Raw genomic sequence first — 20,738 nt, forward strand, 5'->3', positions numbered from 1 at the left:
CATATTAAGGATATGATCGTTTATGTACTTCTTTGTTTAGTCTCATTAATGATTTGACGCGAAATAATTAGTCTTTGAATTTGTGCAGTACCCTCGTAGATTTGATATATCTTTGCATCTCGCATCAATTTCTCTACCGGATATTCCGTGTTAAAACCAGCGCCACCAAAGACCTGAAAAACGTTTCAAACGTAAAATAATAAATTAAAATCGACACATTAAAAAAAAATATATGTTGTTTTACTTAATTACGTACTTGTACAGCATCCGTTGCACATTTATTAGCTATGTCACCGCCATAGCATTTTGCAATGCTGGCAAGTATTGTTGTTGTTGGAAGACCTTGATCGGATGCCCAAGCCGCTTTCATCCACGCAAGCCTAGCCGTTTCAACGCCAATTGCCATATCCGCTAGAAGAAATGCTACTGCTTGGTGTTCTGCGATTGGTTTATTGAAGGTTTTACGTTCCAAAGCATATTTTGTAGCTTCATCTAGTGCTCTTTGAGCTAAGCCAACAGAGCCGGCTGCCACCTGTAAGAATAATAAAAGAAGTGAACAAAAACAATATTCAAACTCTTCGATGTTATTACTTGTTGTAAAAATCATCTTTTTTTATTGTACCGGTGGTCTAGTCTTATCAAAGGTTTTCATAGCAATTTTAAAACCATCGCCCTCTTTGCCTAAAACATTTTCTTCGGGAACACGGACGTCTTCGAACGTTATCATTCGTGTATCGGATGCTTTTTGGCCCATGTTTATTTCCTTCACATACCAAAATAAAATGTTTCATAATAAAAAATAAAATCACCTTTAATTGAATATGTCTTAGATCATATGAAGACTTACCTTGCGACCGGGTGTTAAGCCCTTGCTTTCCCGTTCAACAATGAAAGCTGTAAAGGCTTTATTAGGTGGCGCTTGTGGATCAGCACTTGATCTTGCTAATACGAAATACCTAAACAATTGTTACGTTTTAATATATTACATACATAATAGCTTTTTCCGAAATTTATTAATAAATTAATTATACCAGTTAGCAACACCACCATTTGTTATCCACATTTTCGTTCCATTAAGGACCCATTCCTTTCCTTTCTTTTCAGCCTTCAATTTGATACCTGATACATCTGATCCAGCACTAGGTTCAGTAACACAGTATGCCTATAATTGTTATAGTATGAAAATAAAATTCTGAATTGTTAATACATGTACAATGAAGTTATTATTCAGTTGTCTTACAGCTACAAGTGGTTCCTCAAGAAGTCTTCCAAGGTATTTCTTTTGTTGCTCTTTTGTTCCAGCTATAATTACTGGAGCTTGCTACAAGTAAAATGTATTTAAAATATATTTAAAAGTGTTATTTAATAGAACTTACACCTAAACCAGATCCCTCTAGTGCTGTTTGTATTCCTGTACAACCATAAGCCAATTCTTCAGCAACTAAACATCCATCAAAAGTACCAAATTCCATGCCCCCTGTAATAGAAACATCTCATAAATCTAAAACTTTTATAGTCACATATTTCTTACATTAATTTTGCGATTACAAGTCAATAATCGTACCACAGTGTTGAGGAATTTGCTTATTTAGAAGTCCTACGCTCCATGCTTTCTTAACAATATCCCAAGGATATTTTCCAGTTCTATCATATTCAGCAGCTACTGGAATAATTTCTTCCCTTGTAAACTTCCTTGCTAGTTCTTGCATCTCTCTTTGAGTATCTGATAATTCTATGACACAAGTAAAATATGTGAAAGTATTTGATATAGTTAAAAGCAGAATAATATGAACCACAAAATAAATTATATATAAAACTGTAATACAATATAATTGAATTATACTTATTATACTAACCAAAATTATATCCTGTAGCATGTGCTGATTGTGTTGAGAATGCTTGCATCAACTTTTGACATGATACTCCTTTTAGTACCTACAAAATATGTTATCCTCAACATATTCTTAAAATATCTTATAATTAGGTAATTACTTTCTTAATAATATACTAATGCTAATTAAATGATGTATTATTAATAAATACTTAATTATTGCTTAATATTATTAGTATTATTTAATATTTCATATGCCATTTCGATCGCACATTTAAAAATTTTTTTATACATATTTACACCTTTCAACTGACTACTTACCGATCGTGAAAGCATTTTAATACTCCTTTATTTCTACTGTACTAACAAAATTAGTTTTAACAAGAATGTTTCAGTGTCCCAGATATATTTGAGTATTCGTTCAACTCACAAACTTCTTATATTCAAGGATTCCTTAATCTGTTATCGTTGAAAATCAAAAACACTGACAGTTTCGAACTGCTCGAAAACACTTTACGTAGGACAGATGCTAAAGTTCAAGCAGATGAGAACTTCGGTGGTCAAAGTACGATCAACATTGTCAAATTATACTCATCATTCATATGCACTTTAGTCTAAAAGAACATTCATACGTACTTGAAATGTTTGCAGTATAACTATTTCACACGTATCTATTTACAGAAAACTCGTAGATAAAATGCTGATTGGTTATCTCTAGGTACACTTCTACGAGTTAAATTTATTCTTATGTATTGAAATTAAACTGTACTTGACAACACAAGAAATAGGAAACAATGTACATAACTACTTGCTGTATTTACATTTTTTTCTCATCTCGAACAATTAATTGTTCTGGACAATTACAAATAGGTCATACATGTAAATTCCTTAAGGGTTTTCAAAAATGACAACATTCGACAGGAAAAATTATATATTACTTTGTACTAGTTCTAGCATTCATTATTAAATACAAATTTTAACCAGAATTGTTTAAATATAATCTTGTTATTAATCTACAAAATTAGGCGCGAAAATGTTGATGATATATCCGGCATTTAAGTTTACTAAAAAATATGAATGCTACCCTAAGAATTTAAAATAATTCGAAAAACTGAATGCACGAATGTTTTAACAGTAAATTACGTAGTATGTAACAATATCATATGTAACAAAAATCAATTGCCGAGTTATAATAAGAACGTAAATGAATGGAACCTACATAACTGAGAATTGCCATTGATGATACAAGTCACTACATTTTATATGTGAAATAATGTAAAATGAAGTTAAATTAACTACCACATATAATCAATTTAATATAATGTTGGCCAATTCGAACTTGTTAATTCAATAACAATTGCTACTGACAATTGTCTGTCACAATCTTTTCAGCATGAAGATAGAGATTCATCCATTGACAGACAATCCTACAGCAGCCTGGTGTGAATTGTCAAAGGAGCAAAAAGTTATTACAATAAATGCTAAACTTCCTACGACCGAAGCTCCAAATGATAAGGTAAAATTTTACAATCACTTTTTATTGCTGTAACTTGCTATGTATGTCTAACCTAACATCATCGGTATGTTCGCTCATGTGGTGCAACATAAATAGATACGATGGTACAATACAAAGATAGAAGATTAAGAAAGAAAATTTATGATACTACCTATTTAATTATATATTTTAGCTTCGTGTTGTTTGTATGAGTGACACTCATTCCTTAACCCCATTCATAAAATTTGATGTACCTATGGGAGATGTCTTTATTCATGCAGGAGACTTTACAAAATGTGGTAGTTTACAAGAAGTTATAGAGTTCAATAATTGGATCGGTGAGTAATTTATTGTGAAAATGTATCTACTTTGTATTTCTTTTATTAATATAGGTTAAAAGTTCCTTTGTTCTAGGTAATTTGCCACATAAAAATAAAATTGTTATTGCTGGTAATCATGAACTTAGCTTTGATTCAACGTTCACTCATCCGTTCACCATGCACAACAGTGGAGAACGTCAGAAGCACACAGGGACCAGTATTTTGGATAACATACCCACATTGGGTATGTCTAAGGACACATTGGCAGAAGCCATTCAGACTACTAATGTTAAAAATTATTTGACAAATTGTACTTATTTAGAAGATTCTGCAATTACAATACATGGTATAAAAATATATGGCACTCCATGGTAAATATGTATATGTACATATATTGTTTTTATAAAATTGTATTGAATTATAACAATATTAGTGTTTTTCCAAAATATTTTGTTTTTCAGGCAACCAGAATTTTGTAAATGGGCATTTAATGTTCCCCGTGGAGAAGCCTGCCTTTCAAAGTGGGAAATGATACCATCAGATACAGACATTCTTATAACACACACCCCTCCTGTAGGACATGGAGACTTGTGCTGTAGTGGTGTACGAGCTGGATGTGTAGAACTGTTGTCTACAGTACAAAATCGAGTTAAACCGAAATATCATGTCTTTGGTCACATACACGAAGGTATATAAAAATTTTCTTTGTTCCAAAATAAATTATACAATACTGTTTTTTTACAGGATATGGTATTTCATCAGATGGGAAGATAATATACATAAATGCATCAACATGTGATCTAAATTATTTGCCAAGTAATCCACCAGTAGTCTTTGACATAACACTACCATCTGGTGTTTGTAAATCATAAAAAGTAACGAGTGTAGTAATAAACTTCATAAGGACATTTCTTACGTGAATGATGTTAAAAAAAAAAATAGAAAATTTAATTTATTCATCAGTATATTTTTATGCTTTTTCTACAAATTGCTTTTTTAAATTAGATATCTTATTAAAAAAAAAAAGGGATATTACAAAGCGGATTCAATAAATTATAATTTTGTGATAGTAGTATTTACATTGTGATATTGAAGAAAGTATTGAAATTCGATTTGTCGTACAACTTTTTTTTTACAAATATAAAAATATTACTGTCATCATAGTATTCTTATTTACGTAAAGTGACATGTAAATAGAATATTTTTTTTTACTTAAATAGAATTTCAGTTTAAGTTGTTTTAGAACAATTTTAACAATACGTGTTCAAAGGAATTATAGGAATCTTATACGATGAATTTTATAAGATTCTTATAACATTTTATTAAGTTGTTGCACATAATACTATAAAACAAGCGATAGATTGTTACACAATCTCATTGTGTCGGAAACTTATGCATAAGCTCTTAATTATATTATAAATCGCACTTATTATATTATTTATTATATTCGATAAAATATAATGAAATATGAGTATTATAGTGCAACATATAGACCGCAGAACGATATATTATAGTTGATAGCGTTAATCGAACTAGTCCATTAATTTGATATTTAACTAATGAAATAATTGTATTTGGGGACACTTGCTTCAATTACGTTTCATACGAAATTATAACTTCTAATACAATAATATATTTCTAAATACTCATACATGTTTAAAGATCGTAATTATGGCATTCAATTAAATTAACTTTATATTAATAACAACATAATAATCGTGTATATAACTTTTCCAGTACATTAATAAAAAATTAGAAATCCATTTTTTAAAGACATTTATTATAACACTCAATTGATTAACAGGTGGCATTTCTTTTTTTTATCGAATTAAGAAAAGTTTGCACATAAACAATGCTGTATGTATATTGACTTATATTTTCATATTATATTGGTCCGAAGCTGAGTAGATGACTGTAAAGTCAGATTCCTCTATTAAACGAGGACAGATTATTTTCGGCAATAGAAATACGTTTGTATAAATAGCGCATTTTTGTTTTCGTAAAAGTTGTGGTCGTAAAAAGATAGTCGAAAAAAATATGCCTTTTCAACATTATCTTCTTATTGAATACGATGTAGTAGACGCAATGTATTAAAATACGGTACTCACATCACATTAGAATTGTAAAAGCTAGAGTCTTCTCGACACTTTGTAATTACCGTGTGAAAAATTTTACATCGATATTGCAAACCTTCTGCACATGTCTGTAAAAATCAGATATGCCTCTAATGGCGTAGTTGCTTTGCACGAATGCTGTATGCATCCATGGCAATACTTTCTATCCTGAATTAGATAATCAGGATAAATGCAGTGTCATTTCATACCGCGATAACAGATATACTTCACATTTAACGTTGTGAATATACCATCCTAAATTAAACGACATAATAACTATACTCTAAACGGAATAGTAATATATTCTGCATTTTAATGAGCAGCCTAGCAAAAAATTTTATTATCTTTAAACAATTTCATTCTGAGGATTCTTGTTCGTATCTATTAATTATCAACTTACTTCTGTTCAAAATAGACAATACATTTTATCTACCTAATGTCTCACTTCCTACACGTCTATCAAAAATCAAAACAAGAAAAAAAAAAAGAGGAGCACATATGGTTTTCAATTTAAAAATAGCATACGAGTGCTTATTTCGAAAATTTTTCCTGTAGGCAAATTAGTTTAAACTGAGCTATGAATAACAGTAAACAGGTGTAAAAAGAATACAATTCTTCTTACACAGTTCCATAGAGTACAATACCAGACAGAGTTGTATCTAATACGGTACATTCGAAAACAGGTACGATACAGATTCACCATTGTGAGTCCGCCTTACAGCTTCAGCGAACATCATTGATACATCAATGCACTGAAAGAAAAGAAAAAAAAAAGGTATAAATTATATCCTACCGAGTATGATTTTTACTAGTGAATGCACATTTAATTTGTTAACGTCATTTGTGCACCTGTATTTTCGGACAATCCTTCATATGACCATCTTGAGGAATGGTATTCGTTACTACAACAGCCTCGAAGCATGCATTATTAATTCTGCTGATTGCCGGGCCACTGAAGATGCCGTGCGTCAAAATTGCATAGACTTTTGTTGCACCAGCTTCCAGGAGTTTTTCCGCTGCATGGCAAATAGTGCCACATGTGTCAGCCATATCATCTACTAGAATGGCAACTCTGTCCTTCACATCTCCAACTAATACCATACTAGCAACTTCGTTTGCCTTCTTTCTTTCTTTGTGTATAAGCGCAAACTCGACATTTAAGCGGTCAGCGATAGACGTTACCCTGATTAAATATGGAAGTTCATTGATATATACTTTAAAATATCGTTAATTTTTATATTACCTTTTAGCACCGCCAGCATCTGGTGAAACAATAATGCTGTTTCGCCATTCAATAATGTTTTCCTTAATCCATTTCAAGACAGCTGGTTCGGCAAACAAATTGTCAACTGGAATGTCGAAAAAGCCTTGAATTTGACTAGCATGCAAATCCATTGTGATGATGTGATCAGCTCCTGCTACCGACAGCATGTTTGCTACTAATTTTGCCGAAATAGGTGCACGACTCTGAAAAACAGATAGTTGCATTTTTTTAATTCGGCGAATTTAAGCGAGTCTCTCAAAGTCCATTTGCAACTGGAAATATCCTGTAATTTGAAAAAAAAAATTTGTCCGTTAAGAAATTTTTGTGGCGTTGCCGAAAATGTTAAATTAATAAATAAAGGTACGACCCGCTATATGTACTCTGTCTATGAGAAAGACGTGTCAGAGAAGAAAAATGAAAGAATTAATTCTTTAGAGGGGACAAAATATGAATACAATGGCCATATTCTGAAATACTTGTAATAAATTTATTGTACGTGTGTACATAAAAAAAAAGAAAGAAAAAAATGATATGTTGCAAATGCACCCCAGTTAGACTCAACAAAAAGTATAAGTAAAGCAGAGTTCAAACTTATAAATACAAAACGGAACACAGTGCATTCTGAGTCCTAAATTTTGTGTGAGATCATTTCAGGGTATATGGAATAATAGAATGATGTTTTGTAAGTTTGAAGTTATGACAAATATACATAACAAACACATCAATAAATCATAAAAGTTAAAACACGTAACGAAATGAAGTTTACAGAATAATAATAAATAATGCATTGTGCTCAGAGATATGATTATGATTAAGTTATCTTAATAAACTTGTTTATTGTGAGCATGAACTTTACAAAAGCTGCCTAATGTTAACACTTCAACAAAAATTTTTATTCACAAGTCATTTAATTATTATCACATACTATTAATAAGGCGACACAATCACAGTTGTTTCTTGCTAAAGCACTATTTCGTTAATTAGATAGGCGTATTTCTTTTTATTAGTGTATTCGGACAATAACATTTTTAGCAACATAATTAGTACCCATTTAACATACAGGTGTGTACCCCGTTATATGTATATAAATTATTAAAAATGTATTTAGAATGCTATTATATTAATATTTTGCCCTCTCATTCAGATATCAATATGCTTTGATCAAATACTTCATTCATTCATTCATTCATGGGGATACCATTGTGCCGTATAGCAACAATTATAAGTTTTGTTAGTCCTACAAAGAAAATTCCGTAAGAAACTAAAAAAAGTGATATTACAAATCGAATTGTTCATCGAGTTATAGTTACAAACGTTTCACTCGACAATCTAATTGCTCTTATACTCACTGTAGAGAGGTCGGGCACAAAATCCTGAAAATACCCAACTATTCAGAAACTCAGAAGCATGTATTATAAATCTTTTAACGAGAATTATTTTTAATAGTTGTGTAATACAATTGATTTAAAAACCTTCAAGATACTTAGGGACTTATTTGAAAATCATTTACCTAAAGCCAGATTTTATATTACTCTAGTTACAAATGTCTAATAAATGTTTAAAATATTATTGTACCTTGATGGTATTGCATGCTCTATTAAATCTTCATTTGCTAGATTTATTTTTGCATCGTACAATTAATAATATTTTGTATAAATTACAAGAATAATGTGTTTAATGGAAAAATTTAATAGAACAAAACATATCCAATGTATGCAATGATGTACATATTACAGTATGGATGCATGGAAAGCCCCCCCTCGATGAATACTGGTTTTGCAATGTTCACATGGTTTATCGAACTTCTGATAACCCCAGATTATTACCAAACGCAATACTTCAGCTTATAATGTATTTGTTGTTTACTGTTTCATTAATTTGGTGTTTAATACTACAAATCAATATTCTTCCTTCAAGGAAAACAAAGAGCGCTGCAAGATTTTAAGAAATTTCATACACCTTATGTTTATTTATAAAACATAGAATATAAAATGAAGCATTGCAATAATATCACGTGTATGAACGAATAGAAATTAATGCTTTTCAATGATTAATTCATGCAAATATGTGTACGACTGAAATGTTTGAAAAAATGATAACTTTTTTCTTCCTTCAAATTTGAAACACATGTAAAATTTTAGAGTTGTCTTCTAAACTTTATGAAATGTACAGTTAATTCTTGTGGAACAATAAATACCCTTCATTTTCTGTGTGCATGCTAAACTGTATCTCATCATGTGTAAATATAATGCTCAAATTGTTTTCGATATATGTTTCAAACTGCATGTTGCCATTACATAATTTACTTTATAATTTGATTCGCATATCAATGTGTGTTAGTTACGATTTATAAAAATAATATGTATGACATAGGACACAAAGAATAGTCTATAATACAATTGTACCACTTGGTATATCCCAATGAAATAAGCAAGAAAGTTGCAAGCATATTTCATATGATGATGAGAAATCGTGTTTTGCGTTCCAAAAATGATATTGCTCCACTGTCCTGTCGCAAAGCTATAAAACAGTAAATAGAGTATATAAAAAGACCGCTACAAGTTACCCTGAATTTCCACTCGTTTGACTTCATGACAATTTGATTCTTAGAATTTGAGTTGTCACCTCCATCACCACCCTGTGAATATATAATATAAAAAAAATTTAACTTTTTCTTGAACAAGATACTCGTCTTTATCCAGAGATAGCCACATTTTAATTACAGAAAATATGAGCATTCTGATCAAATTGTAACCTATAATATAACGTGTTTGCAGTATGTACAGAATATGATTATTATGTCAAAAATAGTTATTTAAAGGGATAAGCTGATGATAGACACTTAATTACAAAAAGAATACGGGTATATAACAGAATTAAACTGGGAGATTTAGATGTCGTATTATTTATAGAAATTTTAATTATACTACTTCTTTCTACATAAATAGCCATTTTACTTGCATATGCAAAGCATTTTAATTATGTTAATTAATGGCATACATCAACAAGGTGACTATTATGTACCTAGCATATTAGAATCACTGAAGCATAGTTTCTTGTACGTTGTTTAGTTACATAAGTTCTTTATATTCACACAGATTTTTAGCTTTAGTGATGTATAGAGACACTATTACACAAAGCACTTTTTTATTCTATTTGCTCACAAATAATATTAAATTTATTAGAGAAGTTATATTTCTTTAAATAACAAAAAATATTAAATAATAACAATATATATATATATACACAAATGTGTGAACATATATTTACATGTAGATACAGGTATTTTAGATCTAAAAACAAATATTACACACAAAAGTTAAATGAATTATAATAATAATAATAAAATGCTATTACATATGATCCAAGTGTGATATTGATTCATATAAGTACAGATGATGAAATGAGTAATTAAAATTTATACAATTTGAAGTAACAGAAATTCCTTGACACAGATTTTCAACAAATACTTTATACATGACAGTGAAAGTACATACGTATATGTGCTAAAAGATGCCATCTAATGGGGACAGAACTGTAAGATCACAACTAACATAATTGTGATTTTATTAATTTTAAAGAATTATTCTGTTATATTTTTATAACTGTGCTGCATCAGATAACAAAGGATATGACTATGTATTATGAAAAATGTATCTCACCTTGTCCTTTTTGTCTTGTCTTGCATATGGGAAACAAGGAATTACTGCTGTTACACGTGATGCAGATGCAATTTTGCACGCATTGATCATAATCAACAGTTCCATCAAATTGTCATTTACTTCTCCACTTCCACTTTGTACAATGTATACATCTTCTCCACGAACGGATTCTCCTATCTCCACGCTACAAGGATTATAAATAAAAATGTTCATAATTAAATATGTGCAGTAACAAATGCACATAAAGTATTACTATACTGTGTTCTGATCAATGTAACCTAAAGGAGATATTTCATCATTAATAGTACTTAATGTTACCTTGTCTTCTAAAGAAATTTTATTCAACTATTTTTATAGATTGCATTGGAACTCTAATGTAACACTGACAAATATAATTCTGATACAGTTACACAAAAAGAATATAAATGTTATTATCATATGAACGAAATGTGAAGGTTGATTAAAGATCTGATTAGTTAAGAAATATACAAATGTAAATAGATTATGAAATTCATACACATGATTTTGCATATTCACTTTATGCTATAAATCTACTTCAACCTACTTAAGTTTATGATTTATGTACCAAATAATTCATGTGATCAATTTATTAGTTCCCAAGTTTCAAATTACCCTCCATATATCTCTGTATTAATGTCGGATGTTTATAGTGTTTACATATACTTTTGATAAGGATATTTTGCTATAGCAGAAACAAAGACCAAACCATGGAATAGTAATAAAACACTCTTTTTACAGTTGGAAAAAGATAAAATTATCAGCATTGCATATCGGCATTTATAATGATTCATTAATATTAGAATGCATTAGAACGGTGTATTAATAATTATACCAGGTGACCTTCAACTTAAACGTCGCGGCTTAGCAGCACACGGGGAGACCGGCTTTGCGCGACGGGGTTGTTTGTACACTGGTAGGGTTGATAAGTTAACGCGTAAAATAAAAATAATAACACCAAGACGCTAAAAGTATTCTGGCTATGAAAGAAAAATGTGGCGAAAAGGAGGACCGTGGACGAAATATAGCGTGACACGTGGTCGGAGACTCAGTTTAAGGTAATGACAATAACGTGGTTATAGCGGTGATCGCGACCATTACCATGTTTCGAGGTTGCTGAATTTCTTAGTGACAACCTTTCCAATGTCTATACCGAGCCTGTCGACTATGCGCTGAGCCAAATCTGGATGCGACGTGCCACTGAAGACTTTGATGTTTGGCATTCTGCTTTGCAAAAGTCGTCCGCGAGAATTTTCTAAGTTTGCGCGTAACAAACTCTTGGCACGCACTGGCTGGGACACAGGCATCACTAAAACAGAAACCAGAGAGAGACCATCCAATCAGAGACCGCTTTGAAGCCGGACGTGACGTATTTGTACGCTCCGCCCATCAAATGTCGGGCATAACCGCGTAAACGTATTTATTTCTTATCATTTATTTTTTCTTCGTTGTCGACAAAATAACGTAACACAATCAATGAGCTTGTCACTTGTGCAAGGAAAATTGTTTACGTTTTTATGAACGTAATCGATTACGCTTGCCCTGATTACAGTAATACCTAGTCGCGCATTTACCGAAATTATTAACAACCAGATCGCGGATGTTTATGAAAATATAGACTATAAATAAATTTTTGAATATAAAAGTTGCACAGAAACTAACTTTCTCGATCAAGGATTTTGTTCGGTTAAAAATAAAATGATGACACTCTATGAATTATTATCATAGTATTTTAAAATAAGGTTAATGCTATATAGTACTTTTGATAACTCGATTTTTTCCTTTGACGTTCCAAAGATGAAATTTTCAATAAGAAATTACTATCTGACATATGACCGCGCAGATTAATAGTATTTATGATTTCTTTGTTTTATATTACATGAAGAAGCGGAATGACAAAATGAAGATGTTTGTCGTTTTTTGTATGAAACAAGTCATAAATATGAGAAAATATGTTTAAGTAAGTGTGCTAAGTTTCAAATCGACAATTTAAATATTTGTCCTTTCAAAAAAACCCAAAAATGCCCTATTTTTCTGAGCGTTTGCATGGGAATACTCGTTCGAATATACATACACACATATGTATATTCCGATAGACTACAGATACGTAAAATCGGCAATCTACTAATTACTACTTTGATAACGGTGTAACATTTTATATTACAGGTTTTCAAGTCACATTTCTGAATGTAAGTATCACATTTCTCAGGAATCTTGAAAACGTTAGAATTTAAAATACTACCTTCCATAATACACAGTTCTTTTCTTAGGCGTATTTAGAACGTTTACGTGGATTTCTTCTCTTACACACATTTATGTTGTATTCTGAATCGTAAACACTACAAATAAACAAAGTTCGACTAACGATCGTTCTTTGTTATTCGCAGTTTGGCGCCGTAATGAAGAACGACGTGAACGTAGACGAAATTCAAAAGGGTGAACACGAGCGGGTGACAGTCAACTTGTCCTATCAATGTGGCGCCGGCGGTGATTGAATGATAAATCGGATGTGTCCGTGAGCGGAGATTTCGACATAGAACACGGGTTAGAACGATCGTTTTTCCGAGTAGAGAGAGAGAGCGAATTCGAGTACGATTACCTGAAAGGTTCGCGCACGTTGACGCTCCCGAGGAACTTCGTTAATCTATTTGAATGACGATGACAGTGTGCTGACCATCTCACCGATACGGGAGCTATGGCGAACATCGCGGCACAAAGAATCAAACGCGAATTTAAAGAGGTTATAAAAAGCGAGGAGGTGAGTGAACAATAGTTTTGCACGATATCAGAAAGTTTGCTTCGCCTTTTGCGAAATGAAAATATTTGAATCGTTCAGTGATATCATTCGATTTTATGATATTGTTCCGATGAACTTTCATCTGTGGCGTGACAAAAATGTGCCGCAATTCATTGGCTGATAAAATCACCGCGAACAAAGCGTAGGCACCTGTTGTATAGTATTCTCGACTGTCATCTAATTTTAAAATTGTTGTTCGACTCAGAGTGGATGCGTATGTTGTATTACGTTGAACGAACTTTTGTATTCAATGTTTTAAGTTCAGAAGACTGCATTGTTTGCCTGTATGTAACAGAGACACTTCAATGGATTAAAAGATAATTTAATCATGCATATAAGTACAAATGTTGACTGTTGTTTTGTCTGATCGTTCATTGACTCCTCCCACCCCTATTTCTAATCTTTATTTCAAGTGGTACATACCATGAGTCTTTAATTTCTGAGAGCACTGGCATACTTGTGTGGTCTCATGTTGTTCCAGAAGATCCATTTTGTGTGCACAATCACATCTGTTTTGATTCAAACGTTTTCACATGTTTATACATAGGCATGTTGCATCAATAGATCACAATCTGTATATCATAACAATTTTATAAATTTTACATATGAAATATCACATCACTTTCTTATCATTGATGTCAATAGGTTAGTGATTGTATTCTATATACATTTTGAACAGTTCTTTAGTGTTTGTCATCACAGTATTGTATGATATGCATACATATAATATTTTTCCACATAAGTTATAATTTATAACAAATATTCTTTAAGTAAATATATTAAATGACAAACCGAATACTTAATATGAAAAAAATATGTATAATAAAACAATCATCCAATTTCTTGCATTCTTAGTATTCACTTGTTTATAACTATAAAACGAATTTAGCTTCGTACAAATCATTGATATATTCAGTAGTATGATTATTTGTTTCATGAAAAAGCTTCAGTCAAATTAAATAGAATGAATTGTCTATAGGGATATAGTTTTGTCTACTAGTAATACGTGTAAATTTGGTTGCAGGTTGCAAAATGTGCAATAAAGGTTGAACTAGTAAATGATAGTTATACAGAATTAAAAGGTGAGATTGCTGGTCCACCAGACACACCATATGAGGGAGGTAATTTTGTACTCGAGATTAAAGTTCCCGAGACATATCCCTTCAATCCTCCTAAAGTAAGCACTTTGTAAGTCAATATGATGAATATATGTTAATGATAGAGAATAAATTTTACATTGCTTCAGATTAAGGTGGATTAATATAACCTAATTCATGATAATGCATTTTTTAAGTTATCTTTTGTAAAGTGTAGTAACGTGTCTGAGTCTATCTTTCAATGTTCAGTAGTATAAAGTTTTTAGAATATTATGATATTGGAATAATTAGAGAAATTTCGCTTATAATTGATTTTTATTTATCTGCATTTTATTATTCATTTATTAGGTATATAGTATATGTTATCATTTAAGTGTTTTAAGCATCTTTTATGATGTAAATATTATAATTTATTAATCATTAATTTTTCCTTTAGGTACGATTTATAACAAAAATATGGCACCCTAATATATCTTCAGTAACAGGGGCTATTTGTTTGGATATATTAAAGGATCAATGGTATACAACTGCGTTCTTTAAGCTATAATGTAATGCTTAAATATTATGAAATGTATGAAAAATCTATGAAATTTTAATTTCTAGGGCTGCTGCTATGACTCTGCGTACAGTATTGCTGTCGTTGCAAGCTTTATTAGCTGCAGCAGAACCAGATGATCCACAGGATGCAGTAGTGGCTAAACAGTATAAAGAACATCAAGATATGTTTCGTCAAACTGCCAAACATTGGACATTTGTGTACGCAGGTGGTAAGTGTACAAGATCTTTTAATAATAAATATTTTCGTATGAACCTAGGATTAATTTCAGGACCAGCGAAGATGCCTGATTTAGATGACAAAATAAGGCGACTAACAGATATGGGAATTGAGGAACACAATGCAAGAGTTGCTTTATCATCTTATAATTGGGATTTGGAACGTGCCACTGAGCAGCTCTTCAGTTAGTGATAACTGTATAGTTAATCTGTCATATAAAAGCACTGCTCATTTTGTCATTACAAAACTTCTGTAATACCACACCCAAGCATCGATACCATAGCAGTTTCATAATCAAATTCGGCACTTGTAACGACAATATTTCAATGGTAAAAAACATTTGCAGGAAATTGATTTAATATCCTTGAAATAATAGTCATTTATTTAACTTGTAAAATAGGCATGAAGAAACAGTAATTAATAAAATCCATGTTAAGTCGAGATCGATAGCAACACTTCAGAAAAGAATCTCATTAAGAAGAATTTTCATCTTATGTTTATTAAAATTTTAATGATGTTATTTAAGCAACGAAATTTTTTTTATTGTTACAAGGGGAAAGCAATGCATTTATCAAGTTTCTTTTAAAGGAAAATGGTAGATTTACGTGTTGAGCATTCATTAAATCTCTTTGTATAAATAATTATATTCTCAAATCCTTCATTGGCCTTTCCTTTTATTTTACGAAGTTTTATTAATTGTTTCATTGATTTTTGCAGACCATAGTAAAGACAATTAATTTTTGCATAGCGCAGTATTTAGTACTTCTTTTGTATTTCTAGATGAATATCCGCGCATTACACCCTATTATACCAATATAAAAATAATAATTATTATACATCTTCGGTGATGGGTTATGTTTTAACACTCTATAGTTTATTATGTCAATTATGTATACATTAGAATATGCGTATGGCATTCTGTATTTGAAACTGGAGATGTACATTCCATGTTTAAAAAGTAAAATTGCTCTTATGCGTCATAATATTTGACTTTCAACTAGTTATAATTTACACAGTTACAAGAGGATATTAGAGAACATACTGTATTGCAAATAATGCTGAACTTCCAGTTTAAAAATTTCAGAGAATACAGTTTTATATAATATATATGTAATAGTATGTATAAAATTGTATGGTTCGTAAATGATTGCTGATTTATAAATAATTTAAGGAGGAGCACTAATTACCCATAAACTAAATAAGAAAATAGTAGCACATGTAGAATACATTTCGAACTTGTTCAAAATACTATTTGTACAGCAACATGCATATTATCTCATAGATGTTAGATAGAGTCTTCAAATATAATTAAACAGTATCGTATCTCCGGCAGTGTTAAAGAGACATTTTACATTTTTCTTTTACATCTTTAAATAATCTACATGCAGGCTGTCTTAGAGATTACAAATTCTATTCAGATTTCACTTAGAATGACGAATTTTAAATTCTTAGTTATGTGTGGATTAATTTGTGAAAATAATTAGATGCAGTATCTTTGAACAGTCTAAATGTAATTTAATATTTCAAAAATATTAATAAATGCCTTTTTCAGTACTAGCATAAAAAATGCTTGTACAAAAATTCCCTTACAACATATAATTCATTTCTTCTACATAAATAATGTTTATCTAGTAAAAAAAAATATATATATATAAACCCTAGTTTCAGTACATTCTTCGAAATATTAACGATCACATTATTGACACTTATTTAGGTATTCTTAGTTCTTTTATTACTATCGCATTTTCAAATGTTAGTCAGAGTAATCAGCCAATATATTCACTGCACATATGTATATTAAAGTATGGTAAAATACAAATTGAATTTTACCAGTTCCCAACTTAAATTACATGCGCAGAGAACTTTTGTATTGTCAATAATAAAAGAACTGTGCTTGACTTATAGTAAACTTTCATTTTTTTAAATTATCTATAACTGTTTTTATCACGTGACTTCACGCATCGAAATATCATTCACATTCTGAAAGAGAGAATGTAGCAAGGAATTTAATCTTTGTAGTCATTTTACAGATCTCTTAAATCACAAGCTTTGATGTATATGTGAACGACACTTCGAACATGGATCTGTCTACACAAAGTATTACATTAGGTTTTATTATTTTATTTATTTATAAAAAATTATCCGTGACTATAAATCCTAACTTTTTTTGCAGAAAGCGTTGCTAAAAATAAATGACTATTAACGTCGATCGTACACATATCCACGACGGGGTCAGACACGGGGAGATTGTTTACTTGTTTTCCAGTAGACATACTCCACAATGATATACAGCTCGTGGATTCTTGGTGGGCAGCAATTAATGTATCATTTTCAATATTTATATAACATGGTCGGGACAATAACTGCTGAGAATTACCAGCATGAAATGTGTGTACTACATTACAAATGGTTGATTCCTCATTACCTTTTTCTATGGTACATACCACATGCCTAGCATGAGGTTGCCTTGCATTTGGACGTGAAGATATTAAAGCATGATTGTTTTTTTCATCATAACATACAGACACAAATGGTCCTTCGAGGAATATTTGCTTGGGTATGTATTTTGACTCCTTTTGTTCATATGCGTAACACGTACTTAAACGACACGCTATAAATCCACCTCGACTAATCGCACTACCAGCATTGGGTGGTACTGATGCTAAAGAAACCACTGGTGATCTGTCGCCTGGACTGTCTAGAGTTTCTATAGGTCCAGAGGTATGCCTAATATCGAATTGTGTTATAGATCCATTCTGTGCACCCGCGAGAAATATGTTCGGATTATCGCCTGACCAACAGCAACTCCACAATGGAAAATCCGTTTGATAAGTATGCATAATGATATGATTTTGAATATCCATCAGTTTTGCACACTTATCAAATCCAACGCTAAGCAATATTGACTGCTGGCTTGAATTAAACGTAACATCTCTTATGGCTTGAGAATGTAGGAAAATAAACTGACGCGGTTGAAATTTATCCGAATCAATTTTCTTAATACCGTAACCCGAAAATAACGAACTCGTTGATTTTTGGGAGACAACCAGGAATCCGTACCATGGATTGTAGTCCAATACACGGCAACCACCATCTTTACATATTTCTATAGATCGATCTAAATGGAATTTTTTAGTCATATGCTTGGAAATATTCTGACAGGAATGTACACTGATTTCTGACTGTTGATTCTCTAATTCGGATATACGATTCCGCATGCTAGATACTTGTTGCTCGAATAGCTTTTGCCGAAGAGCGTACTTTGACAACTCCATTTCTATATGATTTTTTTCAGCTGTAACACTATTTAATTGTTTTTTCAACTTATCTAATTCAGCTGTATCTATTGATGTTAATTTCTTGGCATATAACATTCTAATGTCTTTCGCAGCAGCTTTCCTATTACATTGGGGACAACGGCGATTTCCACTGGTACAAGAGGTTTGTAACCACCTTAAGATACAATTATATCCAAATAAATGACCGCAACGTAAACAACACAAACGATGTTCCCCCGAGCTAGTCCACAGATCCATACATATAGGGCAAGATTGATCAGAATCAACGTCAGACTCATCTAGAGTTTCTTTTGCTTTCTTTGCTTTTGATTCATCATCTTCTGAAGTATTAGATAAGATTACATATCATACAATAGATATTCTATATATTAGATTGAAAAAAGAACTTACTTATCTCGTCTGCTTGGACTTCAGTTTCCACATTATTATCAGCATTATCATTGTTATCAGCTATATCATTATTATCAGATTCTTCAGAACGATCTTCTTCCGCACCTTCCATTTGTGGTGTTTCTTCACCTACAATATTCAATTAAAATTAGTACAAATCGATACAACTATATTAAATTAGTATTTTAAATTCACCACTGATGTTACAAAATTAAGATATATATAATACTTCTTTTATGTCACAATTTAAATTACAGAAAGCAACTTAAAAAACAAAATCCTTTGTAACAGAAATGAATACAAAGGTATTTTAATAGTTTATATATGTATTTATTTATGTACGTACATGTGCCTAGGAATTATACAATCATGACATTGTGTTATAAATACTACGTGTAATAAATAACTATTTCATTTATTATCAACACTTACTGTAGTCCATAACCTCCATTGTATAAAAGTGTAAAATAAAATATGTCTTGCACAAATTTTACAAAAAATATATTGGATTTTATTTAACTTGATTTCTTTCATAGAAAAAATACATTAACATTGCTTTTTCTTTACAATCAAAATGATACTAGGGTGACAACAACAAAGATGTTTACACACAACAGAATTTTCTCATGACCTTTTCCAAACGAAAGTAATGGGATATTTCGTTCAAAAGTCTTGTGTTCATATATTATAAAATAAATATACTACTTACACTGTTAATTGATTTCAATATTAATCTATTTCGATAAATTTTTATTTCTTAACCTGATGTATTTGTTTCACACTCGTTTCCAGCTGATCATTCTCATCATTCTTCTAGCAGTTGTAAAAATCTGTATAGCGTCTAAAATTGTATTTTTTATTACAATTGATTAAACAGAACATACTGTTTCATTTTACATTGGAATATTTTCTTATAAATACTATATTTTGTAATGCATAACAAACAATTATAAATACATCGAATAACAGTCACACACAAATATCCATGGCGTGATGAGTTTTTTCGATTTCACTAACTGGAACGATATTATACACTACACAGTCACACCTATTGTAAAATAATAGTTTTTTAGGGTATTTAATTCACACATCCATCGCCATGACAAACATTACTACCAAGATTTATCAGACACGTGTGTAAAGTGACGTTAACTAATTACAAATTGATCATACATATACATATATATATATATACGTATATGTATATATGCACATGTATTACATCTGGTTGAAAAAATGTTTTTAAAAAATATTTCTGTATATTTCTGTTCCTCTTTCTCAACAAAATAAGTTTTTTACTCAACAAAATAAATTTTCCTTCTTTGTAATTTTTGTGAAATACAGTCCATACACATATAAGAAAGCTAAATTAAAGAGCATCATAATGTATGTATTAATTCGATACGATCGAATATAAAAATAAATGAAGCATGCTTCATACGCTTATTTGAAGAAATTGAAGGTCCCCCCAAGTGAGTGTCACGTACAAAAAGAAAATTTTTTCATAATTTCGACAGCCGTACAATTAACCCGATTGCATGTTGCAGTACAAGAAAATTAAATAAAAACCAATTTCGAGCATAAAACCGAGAAATCGTTCGACGCTGTTTGATATCAGTACCGATTCTTCACTGAGCAAACGAGAGGAAAAGATCATCGGGTCCCTCACCTGTACC

General features: G+C 31.0%; 4 protein-coding genes across 8 annotated transcripts; 2 read left to right on the forward strand and 2 right to left on the reverse strand.

Annotated features, from left to right (window-relative positions):
* Window positions 1-2,315, reverse strand: LOC107186549 (probable medium-chain specific acyl-CoA dehydrogenase, mitochondrial). Its single transcript, XM_015574444.1, has 10 exons — window positions 2,153-2,315; window positions 1,857-1,935; window positions 1,565-1,732; window positions 1,377-1,477; window positions 1,241-1,321; window positions 1,032-1,162; window positions 848-956; window positions 623-763; window positions 257-532; window positions 1-173 (listed from the first exon to the last, which is right to left on the reverse strand). The coding sequence occupies exons 1-10, from the start codon at window positions 2,165-2,167 to the stop codon at window positions 21-23; spliced, it is 1,254 nt and encodes a 417-aa protein (XP_015429930.1). The 5' UTR covers window positions 2,168-2,315; the 3' UTR covers window positions 1-20.
* Window positions 2,316-2,955: 640 nt separating this feature from the next.
* Window positions 2,956-4,547, forward strand: LOC107186572 (metallophosphoesterase domain-containing protein 1). Of its 2 annotated transcripts, XM_015574468.1 has the most exons (6): window positions 2,956-2,977; window positions 3,224-3,347; window positions 3,520-3,664; window positions 3,741-4,017; window positions 4,108-4,334; window positions 4,391-4,547. In XM_015574468.1, exons 2-6 carry the CDS (start codon window positions 3,225-3,227, stop codon window positions 4,516-4,518), a joined length of 900 nt encoding a protein of 299 aa, XP_015429954.1. In that variant the 5' UTR covers window positions 2,956-2,977; window position 3,224; the 3' UTR covers window positions 4,519-4,547. The 2 variants fall into 2 exon arrangements, with proteins under 2 accessions (XP_015429954.1, XP_015429953.1); XM_015574467.1 differs by lacking the exon at window positions 2,956-2,977 and having other exon boundaries at window positions 3,144-3,347.
* Window positions 4,548-5,433: 886 nt separating this feature from the next.
* LOC107186639 (ribose-phosphate pyrophosphokinase 1) lies at window positions 5,434-19,649 on the reverse strand. 4 transcript variants are annotated; one of them, XM_015574547.1, is made up of 8 exons: window positions 19,495-19,649; window positions 19,063-19,191; window positions 11,806-12,013; window positions 10,687-10,870; window positions 9,591-9,662; window positions 7,004-7,227; window positions 6,610-6,943; window positions 5,434-6,512 (listed from the first exon to the last, which is right to left on the reverse strand). In XM_015574547.1, exons 1-8 carry the CDS (start codon window positions 19,511-19,513, stop codon window positions 6,420-6,422), a joined length of 1,263 nt encoding a protein of 420 aa, XP_015430033.1. In that variant the 5' UTR covers window positions 19,514-19,649; the 3' UTR covers window positions 5,434-6,419. The 4 variants fall into 4 exon arrangements, with proteins under 4 accessions (XP_015430033.1, XP_015430032.1, XP_015430031.1 ...); XM_015574546.1 differs by lacking the exon at window positions 9,591-9,662; XM_015574545.1 differs by lacking the exons at window positions 5,434-6,512; window positions 6,610-6,943; window positions 7,004-7,227; ... (1 more) ...; window positions 10,687-10,870; window positions 11,806-12,013 and adding an exon at window positions 17,512-18,989.
* Window positions 13,202-15,923, forward strand: LOC107186640 (ubiquitin-conjugating enzyme E2-22 kDa). The gene is made up of 5 exons (XM_015574548.1): window positions 13,202-13,462; window positions 14,526-14,678; window positions 15,035-15,117; window positions 15,202-15,365; window positions 15,426-15,923. The coding sequence occupies exons 1-5, from the start codon at window positions 13,400-13,402 to the stop codon at window positions 15,560-15,562; spliced, it is 600 nt and encodes a 199-aa protein (XP_015430034.1). The 5' UTR covers window positions 13,202-13,399; the 3' UTR covers window positions 15,563-15,923.
* Window positions 19,650-20,738: the final 1,089 nt, after the last annotated feature.

The sequence above is a fragment of the Dufourea novaeangliae genome, unplaced genomic scaffold (assembly GCF_001272555.1).
Source record: "Dufourea novaeangliae isolate 0120121106 unplaced genomic scaffold, ASM127255v1 scaffold65, whole genome shotgun sequence".
NCBI lineage: Eukaryota > Metazoa > Arthropoda > Insecta > Hymenoptera > Halictidae > Dufourea > Dufourea novaeangliae.

Coding starts and splice junctions, on each gene's coding strand:
- LOC107186639 (XM_015574544.1), bottom strand. Junction 18,993..19,062: donor AGTCCAAGCAGACGAGATAA/GTAAGTTCTTTT, acceptor CTAATACTTCAG/AAGATGATGAATCAAAAGCA.
- LOC107186549 (XM_015574444.1), bottom strand. Junction 1,478..1,564: donor GCAAATTCCTCAACACTGTG/GTACGATTATTG, acceptor TTTCTATTACAG/GGGGCATGGAATTTGGTACT. Junction 1,322..1,376: donor TAGAGGGATCTGGTTTAGGT/GTAAGTTCTATT, acceptor TTTTACTTGTAG/CAAGCTCCAGTAATTATAGC.
- LOC107186572 (XM_015574468.1), top strand. CDS start 3,225: ATGAAGATAGAGATTCATCCATTGACAGACAATCCTACAGCAGCCTGG. Junction 3,665..3,740: donor AGAGTTCAATAATTGGATCG/GTGAGTAATTTA, acceptor CCTTTGTTCTAG/GTAATTTGCCACATAAAAAT. Junction 4,018..4,107: donor AAAATATATGGCACTCCATG/GTAAATATGTAT, acceptor TTTGTTTTTCAG/GCAACCAGAATTTTGTAAAT.
- LOC107186640 (XM_015574548.1), top strand. CDS start 13,400: ATGGCGAACATCGCGGCACAAAGAATCAAACGCGAATTTAAAGAGGTT. Junction 15,118..15,201: donor GATATATTAAAGGATCAATG/GTATACAACTGC, acceptor TTTAATTTCTAG/GGCTGCTGCTATGACTCTGC. Junction 15,366..15,425: donor GACATTTGTGTACGCAGGTG/GTAAGTGTACAA, acceptor GATTAATTTCAG/GACCAGCGAAGATGCCTGAT.